Genomic DNA, 21,096 nt, shown 5'->3' on the forward strand with positions numbered 1-21,096 from the left:
AACAGTATTGTTGCATTTTGTTATCGTTAATAAAGATTACCGAATGAAATGTTGCATGTTATCTAGGTTTGTGGATTTCAGGCATGAGGTATTTATTGTTCTTACATCATGTTTATACATTTTATACAAATTTATAAAACATAACCTTTAGAGAGAATACAAGATGGTCTAAGCATTAAAAGACTGATTTTTAAAAGGCTGTAGGAGTGATAATGGCATGGAAGAATAGAAACATCAAATAAATATGAACATTGTTAATAATTCATATCTGCTGATGCCATTTATGGAAAATATGATCAATCTGCTAACAACTGGGTGCTGTTACTTTTACAGATCTGTTTTTCAGGGTGTTGCACACAAAACATTTAAAAGACTAAATTGGTGGGTTAAAGTTCAACTTTATTTTCTGCAAATTCTATTTCCAAGAGTATGCTAATTTTATACACAAAAATGTATTTTTAAGACTATTGTAACTTTAACATTTATTTCCTGTTTTAATTTCTAGTAAAGTTTAAAAAAAAAACCCTAAAATATTGTGTATTTAGGTGACAATTGGCTTTTGTCCCTGTCTCGTATGTTAAATCTTCTACAAACTTACAAGTACTCCTTATTGCTCACTAGATTCATGTTTTGCTACTGAAGTTCAAGACAGGAGCTGCTGTCTTTTTGTTCTTCATGACCTACTAAAAAGAATACCCTAAGCAAATTTTGAAGTACTAAAGTTTGTCTTTCAATATTTTATTAGGTCAGTTCTTTATTTCAAGAGTTTAAAGTTATAAATTTTAGTCACAAATCACACATTAACTTGGTATCTCTACCAATATACTTGATTCTGTTTTCTCTCTTGCTACTTGGATTAAACCTCAAATTAAGGATGTACACATTATCTTGATTTTCAGTACTGTAATCATGTTTATATTAATACCATTTCACTCGTATTTCAAAGAAAGACAAATGTTTGAGTATTCACCACAGTTAGTGTCTTGAAATCTAATAACACTGTTGCAGTTGACTTTATTACTTTCTGACATAAGAACACAGGAGTTCTTACACCACTTTTAGGGTGGCCATAAACTGGTGACTGAATAACACGGACAGCAAAAACCTAGCAATCTGCTGATGCCCCACACTCTTGCCTTTAAAGTTCAGTAACATGGGGGATCTTCAAAAGAATTAGGCCACATCTAGAAAACTTAGTACAGACAATGACTGATCAGTTTTGGTTCATGTCAGGTGAAGAGGAGGAAGTTATAATGTGGTACTGGTTGTCATTAGTCCAATCACTTTTCTTACAAGTGTTGTAACATGGCTCACTGGAGGTGGGGAAAGTGTATTCTCAGATGAGTCACTGCTAAGTAGACTGTATTGTTTCAAAATATTTTGTACAGAAAAGAAGCCTTGTTACATAGGAGTGAAGTGTCATATCAGTAGGTAATGTGCTCCCTTGTATATTTTTATCAATGTATGTAGTAAGTTATCTCTGATACCAAACAATCATAGTGTATTTTACTCAAAGCTTGTAACTCTTTAACAGTTACATATACATTTATGTAACAGTTGGGAACTTAAAACAATAAAAACTAAACACAAGCTGTTTGAAAACAAACTTGTAAACCATTAAGTACCTGTTTTGTGTTATGGTTACTTTAGGAAGGAGGTTTATGTGCAAACTCAGTGTGATGTAGTTCTTTTAGAACATTTCTCAAACTGTAAAATACTCATTTTATCTGAAAAACACACACTGCACATTTCTTTTTCTTTGTAAATAACCAGTGTTACAAACAAGTCACAAACAAATGGTGTTTATTTTCCCTAGTTTAACTACACCATTAAAGAATGGATTTATTTTAAATAAATTATGCTAATAACTTTTTAAACTGATATGATTTTATGAAAATAATTTTTTTTATTGACCTAGTTTTAATACGTAATAGAAAAATATTTAGAGATAACATGAACTTTTGCTGAATAAGAGTAGATCAGTATTAAATGTACTCTCACTTACAGTCGACACTGTTTACACCTAACATATTCCCATTTCACTAAAGATAATATAGTTCACTTTGTTCTCCAATTGAAATTGCCCTCCAGTGGCATAGCAGTATGTCTGTGGACTTAAAACTCTAAAAACCAGGTTTCAATACCTGTGGTGGGCACAGCACAGATAGTCCTTTCTGTAGCTTTGTGCTTAATTACAAACAACAACTAATTGAAATTAGCTGACAGCTGAAATTTTTTCTAAGTTCAAATGTATATATTTTGTATGTTTCAATACTCAGAGATCCTCATTGCATTCCAGTTTACACATCTCTCTCCAAACCCTGACACCAGTACTGCATTTGAAGAAATACTGGAGCTCTATCTTTATTTTGATGTACCATTAGGTACTTGTGATAATATAATGCACATTTTAGTTGTGTACAGATTTGTTATAAAAATGTCTTTTATTGTGTTCTGGCCAAACTCAAGTGTTTCTGTAGTTGATTCAATCTTGTATTAAAAAAGCCTAAAACAGCTTGTTCCAGTAAACATGGCTGTCAGTAATGACACAGGCATCTGTTACACACCCTATAACCCTGAGCCCTTCTAAAGGCCCATCTTTTGAAAGCTGGTAATAGGGCATTGTAGTTTTTGAAAAGGATGTCAAGAAAACAGACGCGTCTGTTGAAGTACACGTGTAGAGCCAAGTGCTTAAGTGGAATTTCATACCTGGTTAATAGTTGGACTGGTTAACAGATTACATTCAACTAATCTATTATTCTTGCACGAGGCTGGAGAATGGAGGATAATAGATTAATCTCAATGATCTTGATTAGTTATTCCTAAGACCCCATCTTTGACCAACCATAAAAGGTCTTCCTTTAATTTGACAGTGGTCAAAAGACATCAAAAGATAAATACACAGTAACTCATACCAGATATTTTTATTAAAAATCTTTGGAAACAATACTGAGTGTTATATTTATACTAGGTATTTACATATGTATAGACAAAAGGCACTGATGAAATCAACAGTTTAACGGTTGAAACAAAATAAGCAAGCAAGTAGTGACCAATGGATTAAGGTCGACTTATTAGCACCAATTATACAGTTTGACCACAGTGTAAAACACTTGCTTTTAAAACAATATTAACACCTTCACGTGTTCCGACTTCATGCTAGTAGTAGATGAATTATCAAGTATTCTCTACCTTGGTGAAAGGGGTTTAGGAAATCAGTTATGTCTATATTACTATAGTATGTTGAATAAAATAGAAACTTTTTTTCATATAAATGTTTCACCTGACAAAGATCTTTGGAATACCTTGCATTAAAAATTTAATTTCTAAAACATAACAATTTTTCTACCTAGTGTGATGTAGTTGACTTTTGAGATACATTCATGGCTTATTTCAACTAGCTCAACTTAAGGGCAATAAATATCACAATTGGTTTCACCTGGAGAGAGAGTATGAATATTCTCTTGTCATTACATTAAAAACCTACACAAGAACAATGAAAAGATAACACCTCATTTTTCAACAGATCAGGGAAAAATATTTGGAAATGTTTACCAAAACAAGGCTGAGGGACATAATGGAAAAGTTATCAAAAGGAAATCATACAATGCTCGCTCTTCCACTTACCAGAAAGAAAAACTACATAATTTAACTATTCTTTGGTAGATAATTTAGGCAAAGTTGATTGTGAAGTGGGCAGCAACTTCTTCTTAGAGAAACACTTCCAGCCCAGGACCAATGAAAACACGTCCCTTTCAAACCACCTCGATTTACAATAACAAGACCAGCACACCAAAAGCAGAAAACAGTTTCAAAATGTTGTCTTCTGCACTTCAGCTTCATGAATAATCATATCAACACTAATATATTTCTACAAGTGTTCTTCTATTAGGAAGTGGCCACCCATTTTCCAAGTTAACCCAATAACTAAACTGTTCAAAATTCACCAGAAACACACAGTGGTTAAGCCTAAAAGAGAAGTAAAAATTCAGATCATGAAAATTAGGACAAGATCACATAATAAAATGAAACTGTTACAGTGAGTATGATTACACTAATATTAAAATCAAAATCCTCAGAAATGTTTTAACTTTGTAAACAAACTCTATTGAATCTCAAGTACTTACATTAACAACTGATTTTACTTTCAGTTATTTACAAAATGTGTCGGAGAAAACGAAGCACCCTTGAACACACCAATCTTATTCTGTTGTCAGTTTCAGGCTTGTATTTTTTATTGCTCAGGGAAGTTCTTCAATGAAAAGGTGGGGCCAAACAACATTTGGAAGGAATTTCCAGTGCAAGATTTCATTTAGTGAATTATGGAATGGCAATAGAAACTAAATCACTCTACAAGTTAGGTATGTCTGCTCTTGTATAGTAATATAATATGGTGAGTTGTGCCAATACAAACTGAAATCTTTCTATGAAATATGACTTACAGTTGTTTTAACATGTAAAGAGATTCTTAAAAAAAAAGTTAATTTTAATGAAATTAGGGTCACCTCAGTTTTACTGGTTAGAAACTGTGAACTGTAATGACAGTGATTCACTCTAATTTTCCTTCCTCCTATCTGTGGAGTTACACAGTTAATAAATGGAATTAATTTGGTACCTGAACCCACAACCATGCTACAGAAACCATGCTTCTTGATAAATGGTAATCAGTAAAAATATTCTACCCATGAAAGAACAACCCAAAGTACTCGTGAACCACGTAAATAAATAACTTCATTTTCAGTTGTTCACACTGATTAGAATTCTCTAATAAATGAGTTTGTGAGAGTGGAAAACTGAGTTATAAGTCAACTCAAATTGTATGCAACATCTATAGATAATTTCTAGTCTTCGAGACCTTAAAATAGTTAAGTAATAAAAACTGCACCAATCTACTCCCTCAATCAATGTACCATACATTCATTACGAGTAACTATAAGCAGACAATTTGTAGGAAATGGAAAGCTAAATTATCAATACTGTCACCATACTACTACCCAGAACATACCTACAAACATTCCAAGCCAACAGTTCTTGCAAAATTATAAATGTTTTCACAAACAAGAGTATAAGCTCTATACCAATATGGGGTCAAACATGTTATCGGGAGGAAACTGCAACAAACAATGAAATGTTGAAATAACGAATAGTCTCGCTGACACATTTCATCACATTCTATATCTTAAAGAAACTCCTTACTATACTGAACTTGTCAAATATATTCAATAAGAATCTGAAGCCCAATCATGCTCAGTTTATTTTATGGTGTTAATAATAAATTATGATAGCATGTATTACATCAGAAAGTGACATCTCAAATCACTCCTGTGTTTCAACACAGCTCCAAGCAGTGTGTGCACATAAGTGTGAAATTCTGCCAATACTTGACATCTTATATTTTAAAGGGGCACTACTACTTGGACTTATTTATGCTACTTGTTTTTTAATGCATGTGCACTCAACTGTTCCACCAGAAATCACTTATTCGTGGAAATTCAAATTGTCATCCTTTGTCGACATACAGATTTTTGTTTTCTTTTTCAAAAACATATCCACTTTACCAAGATGAGTACCATGTACTACTTCACCCCTGTACAAAACAAAAACTATGGACATGGTTGTAGAAAATTATGGTTCAATGTATCACTTCTGAAAATTTCTTCTCCATTTTAAGACAGTATTTTGAAATAATTATGTTTTCACCATCTCTGACTCATGGAAAGCAAACATTTCACACAGTTTACAATAATAAAGCCTTGACAAATAAAATCTACACAGTAAAATCAACCAGTATCTTAGCATACTATAACAAGTCTGACAGGTAATAATTGCACATTGTGACAAGATTATAACTTTCAAGAGAAAGAAAAGAACATGCAGATGGCATGTTTGATATGCTATCATTTCTCACCTCATTATAATTCAAACGTAAGTCAGAATAACAGGTTTATCATTTGGCACTCAACAATATCATCTAGAATGACATAAACCCTCATAATGAATGGAGTTAACACAACTACACGAAACAGAAACTATGCATGATCACAGAAGAAACAACGGACTTGTTTTATAACCTAATCACCAGGTACCTGTATACATACACATACAACTGATCCTTATTTGAAATAATTTATACTAAACATTTTCTAACAGTTTGTGTCTCCGTTACTAGAGCTATGAAACACAGTACTACCATAAACAGTTCTTGTGATAGTGTATACCTAACTGTAAATTGATTTTAAAATGACTTCCAGTGAGAGGTAAATCAATATGACAGACAAGGATGTATCTCTTCTTACAATTTCTGTCAGATAAATTACCATGTAAAATTGCTTCCCACTTTGAGATACAAGTTTCACTACCAATGAACACTAATTAATATATATAAATATATATATTTCTTTTATACAAACACCAGTACACATATTTTACTTGCACTAAAAGCCTCACAATGGAAGTCCAAGATACAGGAAGGAGTGCTTTCAGTGAAAGCACTATAAGAACTTGTTACTCATGATTTTGTTTTGTTCCATTAAATTTAAATAAACTAAGTTTGAATTTACAACTTTAATTAATGATCATTTCTAATTTGTTCTATAATTTTGTTTCTGGTTTCAAAACAATGATAATATATCCATTATGTAGGCATAGGTCAACATGTCCAGTGACCTCAGGGAGAACTCCTGCTGGTTAGTTTAAGAAATAATAATGCATGTAGTAAGAAGTTACAATGGTCACACAAGTTTAATTTGGTTATCCAGTCTATAAAACCCACATGATTAAGCCAAGATAAAACCTTGTCAAAAATGAGCACCAGAAAAGAAAACTCATGAGTAACTTTCTTAAAACTTTGTACATGTTAATCTGAACCAAAGAAGGAAAAAAAACCAAAAACAATAACTTCTTAACACTAACACAAATTTGTTCATGTTATTTCCTTAAAATTATGAAAACCAATGGAGTAAAATAAAATGCTTAGGTAAATACCCTCAGGTATGTAAAAATCACATAATACACATTCCCTACTGCAAACTGAAGTAAAAAATTAGTTTTTTTCTAGCTTCCTATCGTTTTAAAAGATATGTATATTTGACATCACAATGTTGTTTATGGACAAGACTTTCAAGCTTACCTCATTCCTAATGTTTCAGTACAGTAAATTAACACCTATGAACTGTGGGTCATGATATCAGAGGTTCAAACAGAGCCTCATAAACCTAAGTTATAATACCGTTTCCTTCATAAAGCCGATAAAGGAAAGAAATCACACACAAAGTAAACATTTGACTACTCCACCAACAAGCAACAGTTGGGTCCTTTAACCCTAAAACAATATTCACAAAAATTTGTTGTAATGACAAAATAACTAATTATTTTACTTTAAATAACTGGAAGTGCATAACTTAAAAAAAGAAAACTCCACAGAAGGATATCAATCCATAAATGTGTAAAAATAAACTGGAAATTTCCAGTATGTCTTACAAAAGTTCTACAAGTAAAACAAAGAAATATTATTAAATCTGATAAAATGACAACAAGCCTACATAATTTGAAATCTACAACATATGTATATTAAGGAATTCAATAATTCCACTATTCAAAAGCATAAATTCTACATGGCACACAGTCTGAAGATTTGAGCCAGCTCTGTTGCGAGAATAATGTCGAATCTTTGGGACTTTTTTTTCTGTCATACTTGTTGCTGAACTTTAATAAAAAAAAACTGAACCTGGAAAGCAATAAAGGTGACATAACTAGACAGTCAAGCACAGCAATTCCGAATAAAATTGTCAAAGTTTTTAACTAAATGAGCGTTTAACTGTATGAGTTCCTGGCACAGCAAATTAAAAAGTCCAAAGCAGCAATGCCAAGCACCTGAATTACCAACTTGGCAAAAATACGGGAAGCAAAATCACTTTATAACATATACATGTTTCAACACACAGTGTGCCAAACTTCAAAACAGTTCCGTTTCCGACACAGATGTACCTTGCATAACTTACAACCAAAGTAGCTTTCGTGTGGCCGCCCACGTTTTGTTAGCCGTCCTTCCCGACCGCACTGCACGCACCCACCTTTTGGAGGCAACCTTTCAAGAGAATGTTTGGAGGTTACCCGAGACAGATCAAGAGGTCTTATTGGTTCATTAAAGTTAACTACATCTAACGTTTGTGGTCCATTTAACAGAAGGGGTGGGAATTCTGCTGTAGATCGTAAGTCACTGTTTATCCTGTCTTTCTCTTTGACAGTCAGGGCCAAAGGTTGCTCAGAGGATTGTCTTTGGTCAAGTTCATTAGAACTAGCTTCCTCCATGTACCAGCTTCCATTCTGTATGACTGCTGGAGAAAAGCTTTTCTGTGTTTCTTCCTTTATCTGCTTTGGCATGAGTGAATCTTGGCAGTGGAGTTCTGGATTCTCTAGTGGTTCTGTGACTGTTACGATCTTGAAAAGGTAGAAAACATGACAGGTTTCATTCAAAAATGTGCAAAGTTGCTGCATTTTCACAAACAAAAACTATGTAAATATGTATCAAACAAACAAACAACAAAACGTGCCAAGTAGTTTATACAAAACTTTAGTAAAATCATTTCTTACATTATCATCTCATGGGAAATAAGTTAAGAGATCTTAAGCTATTTCCATCCCCAGGATTGTTCCAGTAGTCCTCCTCTGAACCCTTTTCACAAACATGGAGAGTAAAACTGTACACAGTATTCCAAGGGAGGCATAACTGGTTATTTGTGTAGAGATAATTACATCTTTTGACTTGTAATCAATGCTTATAAATCCACCCAAAATTCCATTAGCTTTACCACAAGCAACAAAGCTCTACTTTGATGGGTTGAGTGACTTGTTCTTTGCTGTGTCAAGATCCATTTCTCCCCAAATACCTTTCAACGAGTTTCAAGCTATGCTAAACATTATGATTAGCAAAATGTATAATCTTGAACTAAATATAATTAAAAGTAATTTGCCCAACTTGCCAGTTGATCTAAGTCACTCTGTAATAACCCAACAATATAAAAGTTCCTGTCATCAGTAAATGTTTCTAATTAAGAACCAATTTATATCAACACCTGTTCTTGTACTTCTGGACCTAATGAAGTCACAATGTTGATTGAATAAAGTTTCTTAATCATTCTCTGGACAGTAAAGGTCCTTTTTTTATTATTATTAACTTTAACACCACAGTGTCTAAATTCATCCAGCACACATGACAAATTATAAAAAAGTACAAAATATTTCTCGTAGTACCCTCGGGGTCAGAAATACTGGAATTATTTTTTATGAAAATTGAAGAGGACATTAAAAAAGTTCACACATGTCCAACAAAGCTTTGATATCTTGCTTAATTTTAACATTCTTGTTTTAACATTTTTTATCAATTTTTCATAAGCCCTTTCAGATTTCCTGTCTTACACTAAATACTTAACTTTCCTATATCTCTGTAAACTTTGTCAACTTGAGCTTCTAAACTGACAATATTTATCCCTTTGTGTCTCCAGTAAATCACTTAAGTTAATCTCGAATGTTATCTATTCTTTTTTATCTTTGTAGGAACCTGTCAATCTTCAACTAAAAATAATTTATGTTTTAAAATTTTCCATATTTCTACATCACCTTCAAACCAAATAACTTCAAAATATCCACCATCTTCACAGTTTTAATCCATACTATCCAAATCAACAACTGATTAGAATATGTAATCCAGATAAACTGAAGAAAACAAGTTTAAGCACCCAACTAACTTTATAATACTTAATTAAAAAATACAATAAAACTACAAAGCTTTACAGGCATCTTTTAATTTTGTATACAATATACTAGTTTTCCTGAAAATGAAAGAAACCATATCATTACAAGCAGACAGATGCACATCTAATATGGTGAATTCCTGATTTGTGTCAACTGTGAAATACCAAATGATATTCAGAACCATTGCCTTCTTTTCCCATTATTTATTGCTTTTACACACCTGACTATAGTCATGAGGTTCAACAAAGCTGTATTCACTTGGGTTGCTTGATTGGTCTGCAATGTCAAACAAGTAACTTTTTGTTTACGAGACACATCATGAAAGTACTTCAGAGTTGTAACAAACAACCATGTAATTAAAGTAGCAAGAATAATGTGAGAGAATCTGAGAGTCACCTAGTTTTTACAGTGTTAGATTTAATGTGATATATCATGTACATGTGTGTCACTGTTTAGGCCTTGTGTTTAGAGTTAAAACAATTTGATCACCAACAAATATGAAAAGTGTAATTTGAAATCATTAGTGTGCAGAAACTAGCATTTTTTCCTTTTAAATATATGAGAAGAAATGGATTTTTGTATCCTAGCTCCAAAGAATCTAGGAAATACTGAGCACTTGTAGAATGTTTAAAGTGACCTCAAATGATCTCTAAAACTTTAGTCAACAGCCAGTTACATAACAATCTTAAATACCAAAGTGAAGTTTTATATTCAGCTTTACTACTTAAGAAACATACTTTAAAAATCTAGAATGCAGAAGATAGAAAACAAAAATATTCTTACTAGAGGGTGCTCTGATCTGACTAACTCTCTAAATAAGTCAAGAAGTGAACATGATGAAAGAAGACCAGCTGTTGAAGAGTCATTGCACTTTACTCCGAAAACAGTTTCCAAACAGTGAATAGCCACTGAAAAATAATAATAATAATAATATACAGTTTGTTCCCCGTTCTTCAAAATTTATCTCTAAGTATGCAGTTTAAGCTGATCAAAAATATTGTTTTTAGGGTGTGTTTTTAAAAGTTTAGTTAGCAAATGATGAGTTTATCAGATTAATAAAAATAAAGGGATGTATTCAACATAACCACAGCAGAAAGTTTCTAACATTACACAAAGTAATCTAAAGAGATACCTTCCAGACTCTCTTTGGCATCTGCAGCTAAAAGACAACTTTGTAACTGGTCTTGGAGGAACTGAAGAATGGAAGCCACAAGGCTTTTCAGCAGAGACTTCTCCTACATAAGAAATAAACAGTAGTTACATGGTCCTATACATCCTGGTAAACATCATCTAATCACACATCATCAGTATACTCACATGTCTGATTACTGGTACATGGGCACTTGTGTAATAAACACTGTCATAACCTCTCCAAGAAAGTACATAACTCACAGGTTATTTAACTTTTTATGTAACCAATCCTGGCAACTCAATCAAAAGACATAAATAAAGTGGCCATCTTTGAATCATACCACATTTTACATCAGGGTCATTCCATGTCAAATCATCCAGATTTTGAAAAAATTTCCAGGTGACCCCCCTCAGAATGCCATAAAAAAATTCACATGAGCTCATCTACACATATAATGAAAAATTGCCAAAAATTATATCATCTCTATTAGTTTTGATATACAGCCCTGTTAAATTTAATTAATTTTGTTTTATTTTTGGGGAATTTATTTTTGGGCAAATTTGGCTGCTTAAAGCTGCAAGAGTAATGGTGGTAGAAGGCTGATATATGCTACACTGACTGAATTAATCCACCAGAATTCAAACATGGTCTCAAACCAAGTTTATCTCTTTTAGGATTTTCATAGTGAGGCTGTAAACTCACCTGAAAACACAAAATTGTAAAAAACATTGGTTTATTTAATAAGCCATAGCTCCAAGACTTAATATGATACAAAGTTGAATTTTGTTTTCTAATTTCCTATAACATATCAGTTGATATTCAGTTAAGGTGTGTTACTGTGTGCAAATATATCCATACAATTTTGAAATAATTTATGAATCCCATTGAAATATTCTAATCAGCCTTTATCATATATTTTTACATCTCTGAACATGATCTTCAAAAAAATCAAGGTTGTGAAAAATAATAAATTATCAAATTTTAAGTGTCTCTGATATGTACCATTGGGCAAAGGACCACATTCAGGGCATTCAGTTCTTTCTTGTCAATCAAGAATCAGTCCTGCAGAATTGTGTAAAGTTTGATCTACTTGAGCACTATGAAAAGTGCAAAACTGTGGCAGGTATTAGGTCACATCATAGCTTTATTCTACCAACAAATTGTATATGAGAAGGCTATCAGATGATGATGTGTACACAGTTGTAACTGTTGGTAGTAACAGTGAAAGTGATGCCACAGCAGCTCAAATAGGATCTAATGATAGCAGTGACAATTATCAGCCAGGGAAATATGTGGCATGCATATACGATCATGAATGGTATGTGGGAAACATAAAAGATAGATCAGATGAACATTCCAATGTGTTGGTGTCATTGATGAAGAAATCAAGAAACGAACTGTTCTCATAGCCTGCAAGGTCACGTAAAGATAAAAGCTGGATTCCTTTCCAACATATTCTTTGTCTGATAAGTGCACCTACTGTGCAAGGCAGTAGTGCTCGCCACTATGTTCTAAGTCAAAGTGATCTCAACATAAACAAACTCAAATTCCAGACATATATTCAAGCTGTCTGAACAAAGCAATGTTTATTTGATGTTGTTGAGGCTAATTTATCACCAAAGCAGTTTTTGAAATATTTCATTGTCATGATTATTGCAGTTTGGTGAGACTAAAATCTTTCTCAGTTATCCCGTTGTAGCACCGTGCTTTTTGTGTCTGATTTACCTTTGTATTTATTATACTATGAATCTTAAACTCAGCCATATCGGCATAACTGTAATGCATACACAATATATTTGCATTGCCATGTGATCTAACTAGTTATGCCAATAAACTTGTTCAGAAATGAATTAATTTTTTCTTGTTTCTTACAACTTCATTATTTAACATTGTGAAAGGCTGGTTAAAATATTTCAGTGGGATACATAAAACTCTGACAGGTATTTTTCAAAATTGTGTGGATATATTTGCACACAGTAACACACCTGAACTGAATTTTTTTAAAATATAAAGGTATGGTAGGAGGATATTTAAGAAATTGTAACTCAAAAAGTAGGTTGAACACCATCCTGATTTTTTTTTTTGTAGATCATATTCAGACATGTAAGAATATATGGTAAAAATCTGAAAAGGCTGAATAACTGGTGACATGGTCAAACTGTGGGCTGAAGTAGGGCTATTTTTAGCTAAAGCATAAAAGGTTGCATGCAGCTAACTTGTTTTACAGGAGATCTAACAGATATTTAATTACAACAATTGCTGATTTATCAACTGATATGTTATAGGATATTAGAAAACAAAATTCAGCTTTGTATCATATTAAGTCTTAGAGCTATGGCTTATTACATAAACCAATGATTTTAACAATTTTGTGTTTTCAGGTGATTTTACTGCCTCACTATGCAAATCCTAAGAGAGATAAACTTGATTTGAGACAATTTTTGAATTCTGTGGGATTAATTCAGTCAGTGTAGCAAATTTCAGCCTTCTACCACCATTACTCTTGCAACTTTAAGCAACCAAATTTACCTGAAAATGAATTTGCCAAAAATAAAAACAAATTAACTAAATTTTACAGGGCTGTAAATCAGAAGCTATTAGAGATATTGATCTAATCTTTGGCAATTTTTCATTATATGGGTAGATGAGCACATGTGAATTTTTTCATCATTAATATAAAGTCTGTAACAGAAGAGTAGTTCACATCCCACATTTTGTAACTAACAGTTACTGTATTGTTAGGCACATCTACACAAAACTACCCTACTTAATCATTACTGTACTGGGCTTTTTAACATCTTTCTATTGCACTGTTTTTCACAATGCAAATATGTTGTAGTTTTGAAGTTATGCCAACAACAACAACAATACAGATCGATATAAAACAAACTCTACAAAAACAATAAAACATTTTACAAGTTACATGTATAAAGTAGTTAAAGACTTTTGAGTATGTGTTCACAGGAGGCATAAACATAAAGAACAAATATTTTTAGAGCAGAGTTAATTCAGTGCAAGATACCTAGACTATCATAGCAGCATGTATGAAACTAGTTTTGTTTGACGGTAACATCAATAAAACCATTTACTACACCCTTGTAAGTTATAAACATTTTACTTTTCAGGAATAAATTTACAAAACTATATGTATATTTCCAAAAATATATAATAGAGAAACTTAAGGAAAACATTCAGTTCAAACCAGATTAATTACCTAAACCACAGAAATGTGGCTACCTATGATGGTGATAGGATTACTTACCATCACTAGAGAGATAAAACCACCAGATTTTTTATTATGGCCTACCAATCTACAATGTTAGCAAGCTGAAACTTCCTTATACAACTATGATAAATAATATAAAACAGGTCATGTCCTCGTGTTGATATTACAAACTGAACCTTCTTGTATGACTCTATACTAAAACAAATGAAACAGGTCATCTCCTAGTGTTGATACCACAAACTGAACATTCGTGTACTACTCTATACTAAAACAAATTCAACAGGTCATGTTGTAGTGTTGATACTACAAACTGAACATTTATGTATGACTGTACTAAAACAAATGAAACAGTTCATGTCCTTGTATTGTTAATAATAACTGAACCTTCTTGTATGACTAACAGTGTAGGGGTGGATGACAGTAAAATGTTTTACATTTTCTGTGTAGAGATAAGGATGTGTTAGCTGTTTTACAAACAATTATTTTTTGTGCACTGATACTAATGAATCATACCTTCTCAATTTTAAAATTCTCTCAACAGCCAATTATGATACTGAACTTCTTACAAAAGAAATGTTATATAAAAAATTCTCCTTTGGTCAATAAACAAATACATAATTTTCACTAGATTAGATCTTATTTTAATTCCACTATTTCATCTATGCCACATGTTTGCTTTCATGTCTTACAGTTGCTTATTCAAATTGTTTACTCTTATGTGTATAGATTCCTGTTGTAATTACAAATATTATTTGTATGTTTTGTACCTCTGGAGTATTGGTGGTAGAATTGTGTGGATCCTCAAATGTTTAATAAATGCTTCCTATTATCATGTTTGCATTTTATCACTAACAGTTTATCACAAATTTTTGCATTTTATTACTAAAAATCAGTCATGTCCTCAAAGCAATATTTGAAGAATATGACGTATAACAATTAAGGTTAGAAATCAGAGACTAAACTTTTCAAAACAGATTTCTTACCCCCTCTTCAAACATTGGCATATCCTGCTCCACTGCTAACCTGGGTTGTACAGCTTCTTCTTACTTTATGACCACCTCTTCCTGTTCCCTTTCTCAAATCCCTCTTTGCCGCGTTTGGGATCTTGCTCTTGGACCAGAGAAATACGATAACAGTTGCCTTTTTAACTGTTTTTGTTGAGGTATTGTGCCTACAGAAAAAATGAAGATGTTATTAATAATCTGGGTATCTTTGATCTTAAATCATCTCTAGATATTTCCAAACATATCATTAGTTTAACATGAGGGATGCCACAATAAATTCTAATTGTGTCAATGATTCAGGGGTTTGAGATATGAGATACAGTGCTTTCCTCATCCAAATGTGTCTTGCAGATTATTTGTAGCTAGCCAAATGTGAACTGTATCAAACACACATTATTTTCATTTGCTGAGTCAGCAATCATAACACATTACACTTTTTTCAAGTAGCTCAGTGCATCTTCCTGAACTTTAAATTGGGTAAATTTGAGGAATTAGAAAAGAAAGTAGATATTTAATGACTGGTTCACTTAATCTTTAAAGTCAAATATATTTCAAATTCCTTTCTACACCACAATTTTAACACCCAATGATCAAGTTATAAGTCTAATTACACTAGATTACCAAATCTGTACTTTTACTTATGAAAGTTCACTAACAACATTCTAATGACACTGAATAAAATAATTATGTTGGGTAAAATTATAACACAGCTTTTATGTTTTTCAAACAACTTTCTGTTATGTACAATATATAAGTGATTTACTGAAACTGTAATTTGTATGGTACCACGAATTTAATGTCCACAGACAAAAATCAAAAATAAATTTCATTATGATTCTTGTGAATTAGTTTTAGTAAAATGTTTACAGTTAATATTACTTAACTTCAGTTATCTCATTACCTGTACGAGACCAAGGTTTAGTGACAGTACTGAAGTTAGTATAGTTTGCCGACATGTATCATTAGCAGACTGTTTGTTGCAGAAACCAGGACTCGGCAGAAAATAGTTCCAAACGATTACGACTAATCACACTAGTTTTACGTGATAATATAAAACTTACACAGTACTATGTTAGGCTTAACAAACTGCAAATTTTCATGGGTAACCATACAATATCAATTTTGACTGGATTCTACTATAAGTAAAATTTCAAGCCCGTAGTTCTACGAAACATAACTAACTTAACAGCAATAAAACTTAGATAATATAATTAACAATTCAGAAGATATTCGCAAACAGTGAAAATACTAGTAAAATAACTGTTTTCTAAAAATTAAAACTAAAAGGTGTCCAATCGTACACTAATAAAACGCGCTTCTCACTCAGATACGGAAATAAACAGAAAACGTTCTTTTAGTTTCGTATACTTAATTTTTCAACAATATATTTATATCACTCATACCAATGGCCACGTGTGGAAGTTATTTTAAATGTAGCTCAAATTACGTTTATACGAAATAAAATAGTTGTAGAACTAAAAATCTATAGTAGAATAACAAATACAAAAGTTTAGTTATTAATATTGCATTAGTGAAGTTTAGAAGTTTGGACAGAACGGGAACTTAGTTCAGAAACAAAATAAATGAGGACGAAATAAAATATTTGTTTAAAATAATGATGAGAAACAGTCCACAGTGATATACATTGTTAATTTTAAAATTTTTATTACAGAAAATCTTCAAATATTATTAACATTTCAGATAGTTCTGGAAATCCTAGCATTTTATTGTATTTGCTTAAGTCAAATATTATTGGTAATTGAATATAAATCGTGTCAGTATTATAGCAATCATTAAAACATTTATTTTATTTTATTTTTATCAGTTTAAAACAGATTTCCTCACATCATTTTTAAAACGCAATAACACATTATTCTCTCAAAGTAATGATCTGATGCGACGATTATTCAAATTTAATTTTGCATGAACAGCAAGTCCTCGAGGACCGTAATGGCTGAATGTTATACTGCATAACAAATATTCTTTGTTTTGGATTTCGCGCAAAGCTATTCAAGGGCTATCAGCGCTAACCGTCCCTAATTTAACAGTGTAAGACTGGAGGGAAGACAGCTAGTCATCACCACCCACCGCCAATCCTGGGGCTACTCTTTTACCAACGAATAGTGAGATTGACCGAAAAATATTATTAACTGATACAATTGTGAATGAAGATATTAGAGAATGAGTTAGAATATGTAAGAAAACAGTAAAAAAGCACGTTGAGCTGGAATGAAATTATGTTAGTAAGCGGGAAATAATCTAGTAAAAAGAATATTTCGAATGCCAGTCGTAGGTAGACGAAATAGAAGACGTAAGACTGAGATGGAAATATAGAATACATCAAGAGATAAGAAAAATAGACACACACACGCACATAACGTCGAAGAATTAGATGACTTTTTATTTGTTTGTAATTAAACGTAAAGCTCCACAAAGGGCTATCTGTACTCTACCCGCCACGAATATCGAAACCCGTCTTATAGTGTCGTACGTTCGCAGGCATACCGACGTGCCACTAGGATGGGACAGAATAAAGAGGGCAGAAATTACTGGAAAATGGTTGATTTTCCAAGATTAAAATAGAATGAAAAATAAGAGGTGAAACACACAGTATCGATCTCGGTAATTGTAAGGCCCCTCATAAAGTACAAAATTAAAAAAAAATGAAAACTTTTATTGATAGTAAAAAAACAACTGAATCCAAAACTTTCGTTTGTTGCAAATCAGAAGTCCGCTCTTGTCATTTTCCTTCTGGATTTCTAAAGCACGAAAAGCAAACACATAGTCAAACATATTCTATTGTTTTAGTTATATATACTATCATTTATGAAAAGATTCAAAACATCTGTACATATTACATTCTTTTAAAGCATTTTGTCCTTATGTCAGTCTTACCATCTAAAAGGAAGAATAAGCTAGCTGGAGTAATCGTTGGTGGAAGGAATTTATAGATTATGCGATATCACACTAAAACCCCTCTCTCTGACTTGAAAGTGCAGTAGGCTATAATTCTTCCCATTCTTATATTCTGTAAATGCATTTGGAAATCCTCTCAACAGTCAAACCTTACACAATGTTGTGAACAAAGGCTTATTTTTGTTTATTTAATTACTTCCCCTTTGTTGCCCTTACTCAGTTTATTTTATACATGGAAATTTACTAAGATTGAATTTATGTGGAAACTTTTGGTCACCTCTCGTTTATTATTGTCCTTGAATACCATCTCTGGACTTGTTTTGATCTTTTTAAAATTTTCCTCAAAAAACTTAGAGTCAAAGAGAAAATGTTTACGTGCACTACTAAAAGAAGTATCAAATATTCGCTATAAACAGTTTAGACATGCTTTGCTTTTTTGTTTCACGTATGAAACGTAAAATGCCTTATTTTCAAGGTTAATGAAATTTAAATGTTCCAAAACGCATGTGTCACTAATAGTCATTCACTAACAACAGCGTTTTTCGCACACATACATATTCGTAAAATGTTTTCAAAATGTAGGATCTTGTGGTGTCTAAGGGAACCTTTAAAGTGTCGCTTCCAGATAAAGAAGCGGTGAAACTACGTTACTCATTTTACTTTATGATTAATCCTTACGTATTTTATGTAAGAAATTATGGACTGCATGTAAATTTCATGGTACTATCTTTACACTTTAAGTGTTGTAATAATTACAAAATAATAATTATGATGCAATATGTAGACCCCACCATCACCGAACAGTTTGTAGAGAAGTTGGTCATAAGAGGGTTAAGAAAGTTAGTTTTACTTTTTATATATATAAAATCTTACAAGTTTTTGTTTTTTAAACATCCATCGTAATTGACTAAGACTCGTACAAACCACTTCTTTAAAGAACGTTTCATGTCCAAAAATGTTAATTAACTTGTACAGTGCCGCAGACGAGATAACTCTTTCAAGCCGATCAGTAACACAGTGCCACGGACGAGTTAATTCGTTCTCAATAATACCTAACTTCAACGCTAGATGTTAGCACCATACATGCATTTGACCTACTTACAAATTCAGTGATGTCGAGAAAACCCACTTGTAGAGAAATATATACGAGGTCTGTTAAAAAAATACGCGGACTGACGTCATAAAACAAAATGTACTTTATTTAGAAATTACAGGTCTGGGACCTCTTCAAAGTACTCTCCTCCCCAACGCACACACTTATCCCAACGGTGTTTCCACTTGTTGAAACAGTCCTGGTACGCTTCTTTTGTAATGTCCTCCAGCTCCTTCGTCGCATTTGCCTTAATCTCGGGAATCGTCTCAAATCTTTTTCCTTTCAAGGGTCTTTTGAGTTTGTGGAACAAGAAAAAATCGCAAGGAGCAAGGTCAGGTAAGTAGGGGGGGGGGGAAGAACAGTGATCGAGTGTTTGGCCAAAAACTCACGAGTTCTGAGGCACAAATTTCACAGCAACGAGGTGCATCTTCAATTTTTCGGTCAAAATCTCGTAACAAGATGACAGTCAGACGTCGATTTGCTCGCACCAGGGTGTTGATTTTGTCGACGTGTGGGTCGTCAGTTGACGTGGAAGAACGTCCAGGACGCTCATCATCTTCAATGGACTGTCGGCCATCCTTAAAACGTTCATGCCACTTGAAACATGCCGTACGCTTCATAGCAACATCACCGTAAGCCGTGTTAAGCATAGCAAAAGTTTTAGTCGCAGATTTTCCAAGTTTAACACAAAATGTCACAGCAAGTCGTTGCTCCTTCAGGTCATTCATTCTGAAATCCGCCAAACGAAAAAATCGCATTGCACGTAAAACCGCGTAGCTAATACTCAAATGAAGATATCTGCAATCGGAAAATGGCGTCGTAATCAGCTGATCTGTGCGAACCTAGCGACACCAAGCGGATTCCCCTGGAACCAACTGGAGCCGCGCAATTCAAACAGTCCGCGTATTTTTTGAACAGCCCTCGTATGCAAAAAACGGCTCGTTTGGGTTGAGAAAATATTTTACATTAATATAATAAAATAAATAAAATTATATATTCAAACATCTAACGCCGCCCTCTACATTCCGACACTCAGTTACACAACCTTTTTTCTTTGTGAACCTGACGATGACCGAAGAAGGTCGAAACGTTGTTCGCTCTTCTATTTAAAATATTTTCTTCACCGAAACGAGCCGGTTTTTGCATATATATTTCACTTACAAATTGTTTCTATTTCGATCCAAAATGGCGTCACGAAAAACGTTACAAAATGAAGAAGCATTAGATTTGTTTCTTGTTTGTTTGGGAATTTCGCACAAAGCTACTCGAGGGCTATCTGTGCTAGCCGTCCCTAATTTAGCAGTGTAAGACTAGAGGGAAGGCAGCTAGTCATCACCACCCACCGCCAACTCTTGGGCTACTCTTTTACCAACGAATAGTGGGATTGACCGTCACATTATACACCCCCACGGCTGGGAGGGCGAGCATGTTTAGCGCGAACCCGCGACCCTCGGATTACGAGTCGCACGCCTTACGCGCTAGGCCATGCCGGGCCGAGAGGGCATTAGAGTTGTATTGTAGCAGCTGAAATACTTGGCAGTCAAGAGGTTAACAAGGGAACCAAACAAATGATTTAATGCACACTAATAATTATAGGCTTCAGATTTGTATTTATTACCTTATTTGAATTAATTTTGTCATACGAGATAGAACTAGTTAATAACTTTTAACCAGAAGTTCTTAATAAAAAGGTAATCTTAATTAACACAAAATTTGTTTGTTTTTTACAAACACAGGTATACAATTTTTTATTTTCTATGTTTAAGTCAGTTTTTTATCTTTCACAAGATGTTTGGTATTTTGTCACAAACTAAAATACATTTTGTTACGATAATTTTTTAACATACTGCCATTCGAAACCGAGAATCTTGTTGAAGGTGATGAACTTCTATTATAACTTTAACAGTTTACATCAACAATAATTTCATAACAATCAATTATCAAACAATGAAGCAGAAAAGTCGAACAGAAG

General features: G+C 33.0%; 1 protein-coding gene across 3 annotated transcripts; it reads right to left on the reverse strand.

Moving 5' to 3' along the window:
- Positions 1-1,787: 1,787 nt before the first annotated feature.
- Positions 1,788-16,661, reverse strand: LOC143237311 (uncharacterized). Of its 3 annotated transcripts, none has more exons than XM_076476416.1 (5): positions 16,519-16,661; positions 15,095-15,282; positions 10,886-10,988; positions 10,537-10,661; positions 1,788-8,439 (listed from the first exon to the last, which is right to left on the reverse strand). In XM_076476416.1, the coding sequence occupies exons 2-5, from the start codon at positions 15,113-15,115 to the stop codon at positions 7,933-7,935; spliced, it is 756 nt and encodes a 251-aa protein (XP_076332531.1). In that variant the 5' UTR covers positions 15,116-15,282; positions 16,519-16,661; the 3' UTR covers positions 1,788-7,932. The 3 variants fall into 3 exon arrangements, with proteins under 3 accessions (XP_076332531.1, XP_076332530.1, XP_076332529.1); XM_076476415.1 differs by lacking the exon at positions 16,519-16,661 and adding an exon at positions 16,177-16,462; XM_076476414.1 differs by lacking the exon at positions 16,519-16,661 and adding an exon at positions 16,017-16,462.
- Between the last annotated feature and the right edge of the window lie 4,435 nt (positions 16,662-21,096).

The sequence above is a fragment of the Tachypleus tridentatus genome, chromosome 13, assembly GCF_004210375.1.
Source record: "Tachypleus tridentatus isolate NWPU-2018 chromosome 13, ASM421037v1, whole genome shotgun sequence".
Taxonomy (NCBI): domain Eukaryota; kingdom Metazoa; phylum Arthropoda; class Merostomata; order Xiphosura; family Limulidae; genus Tachypleus; species Tachypleus tridentatus.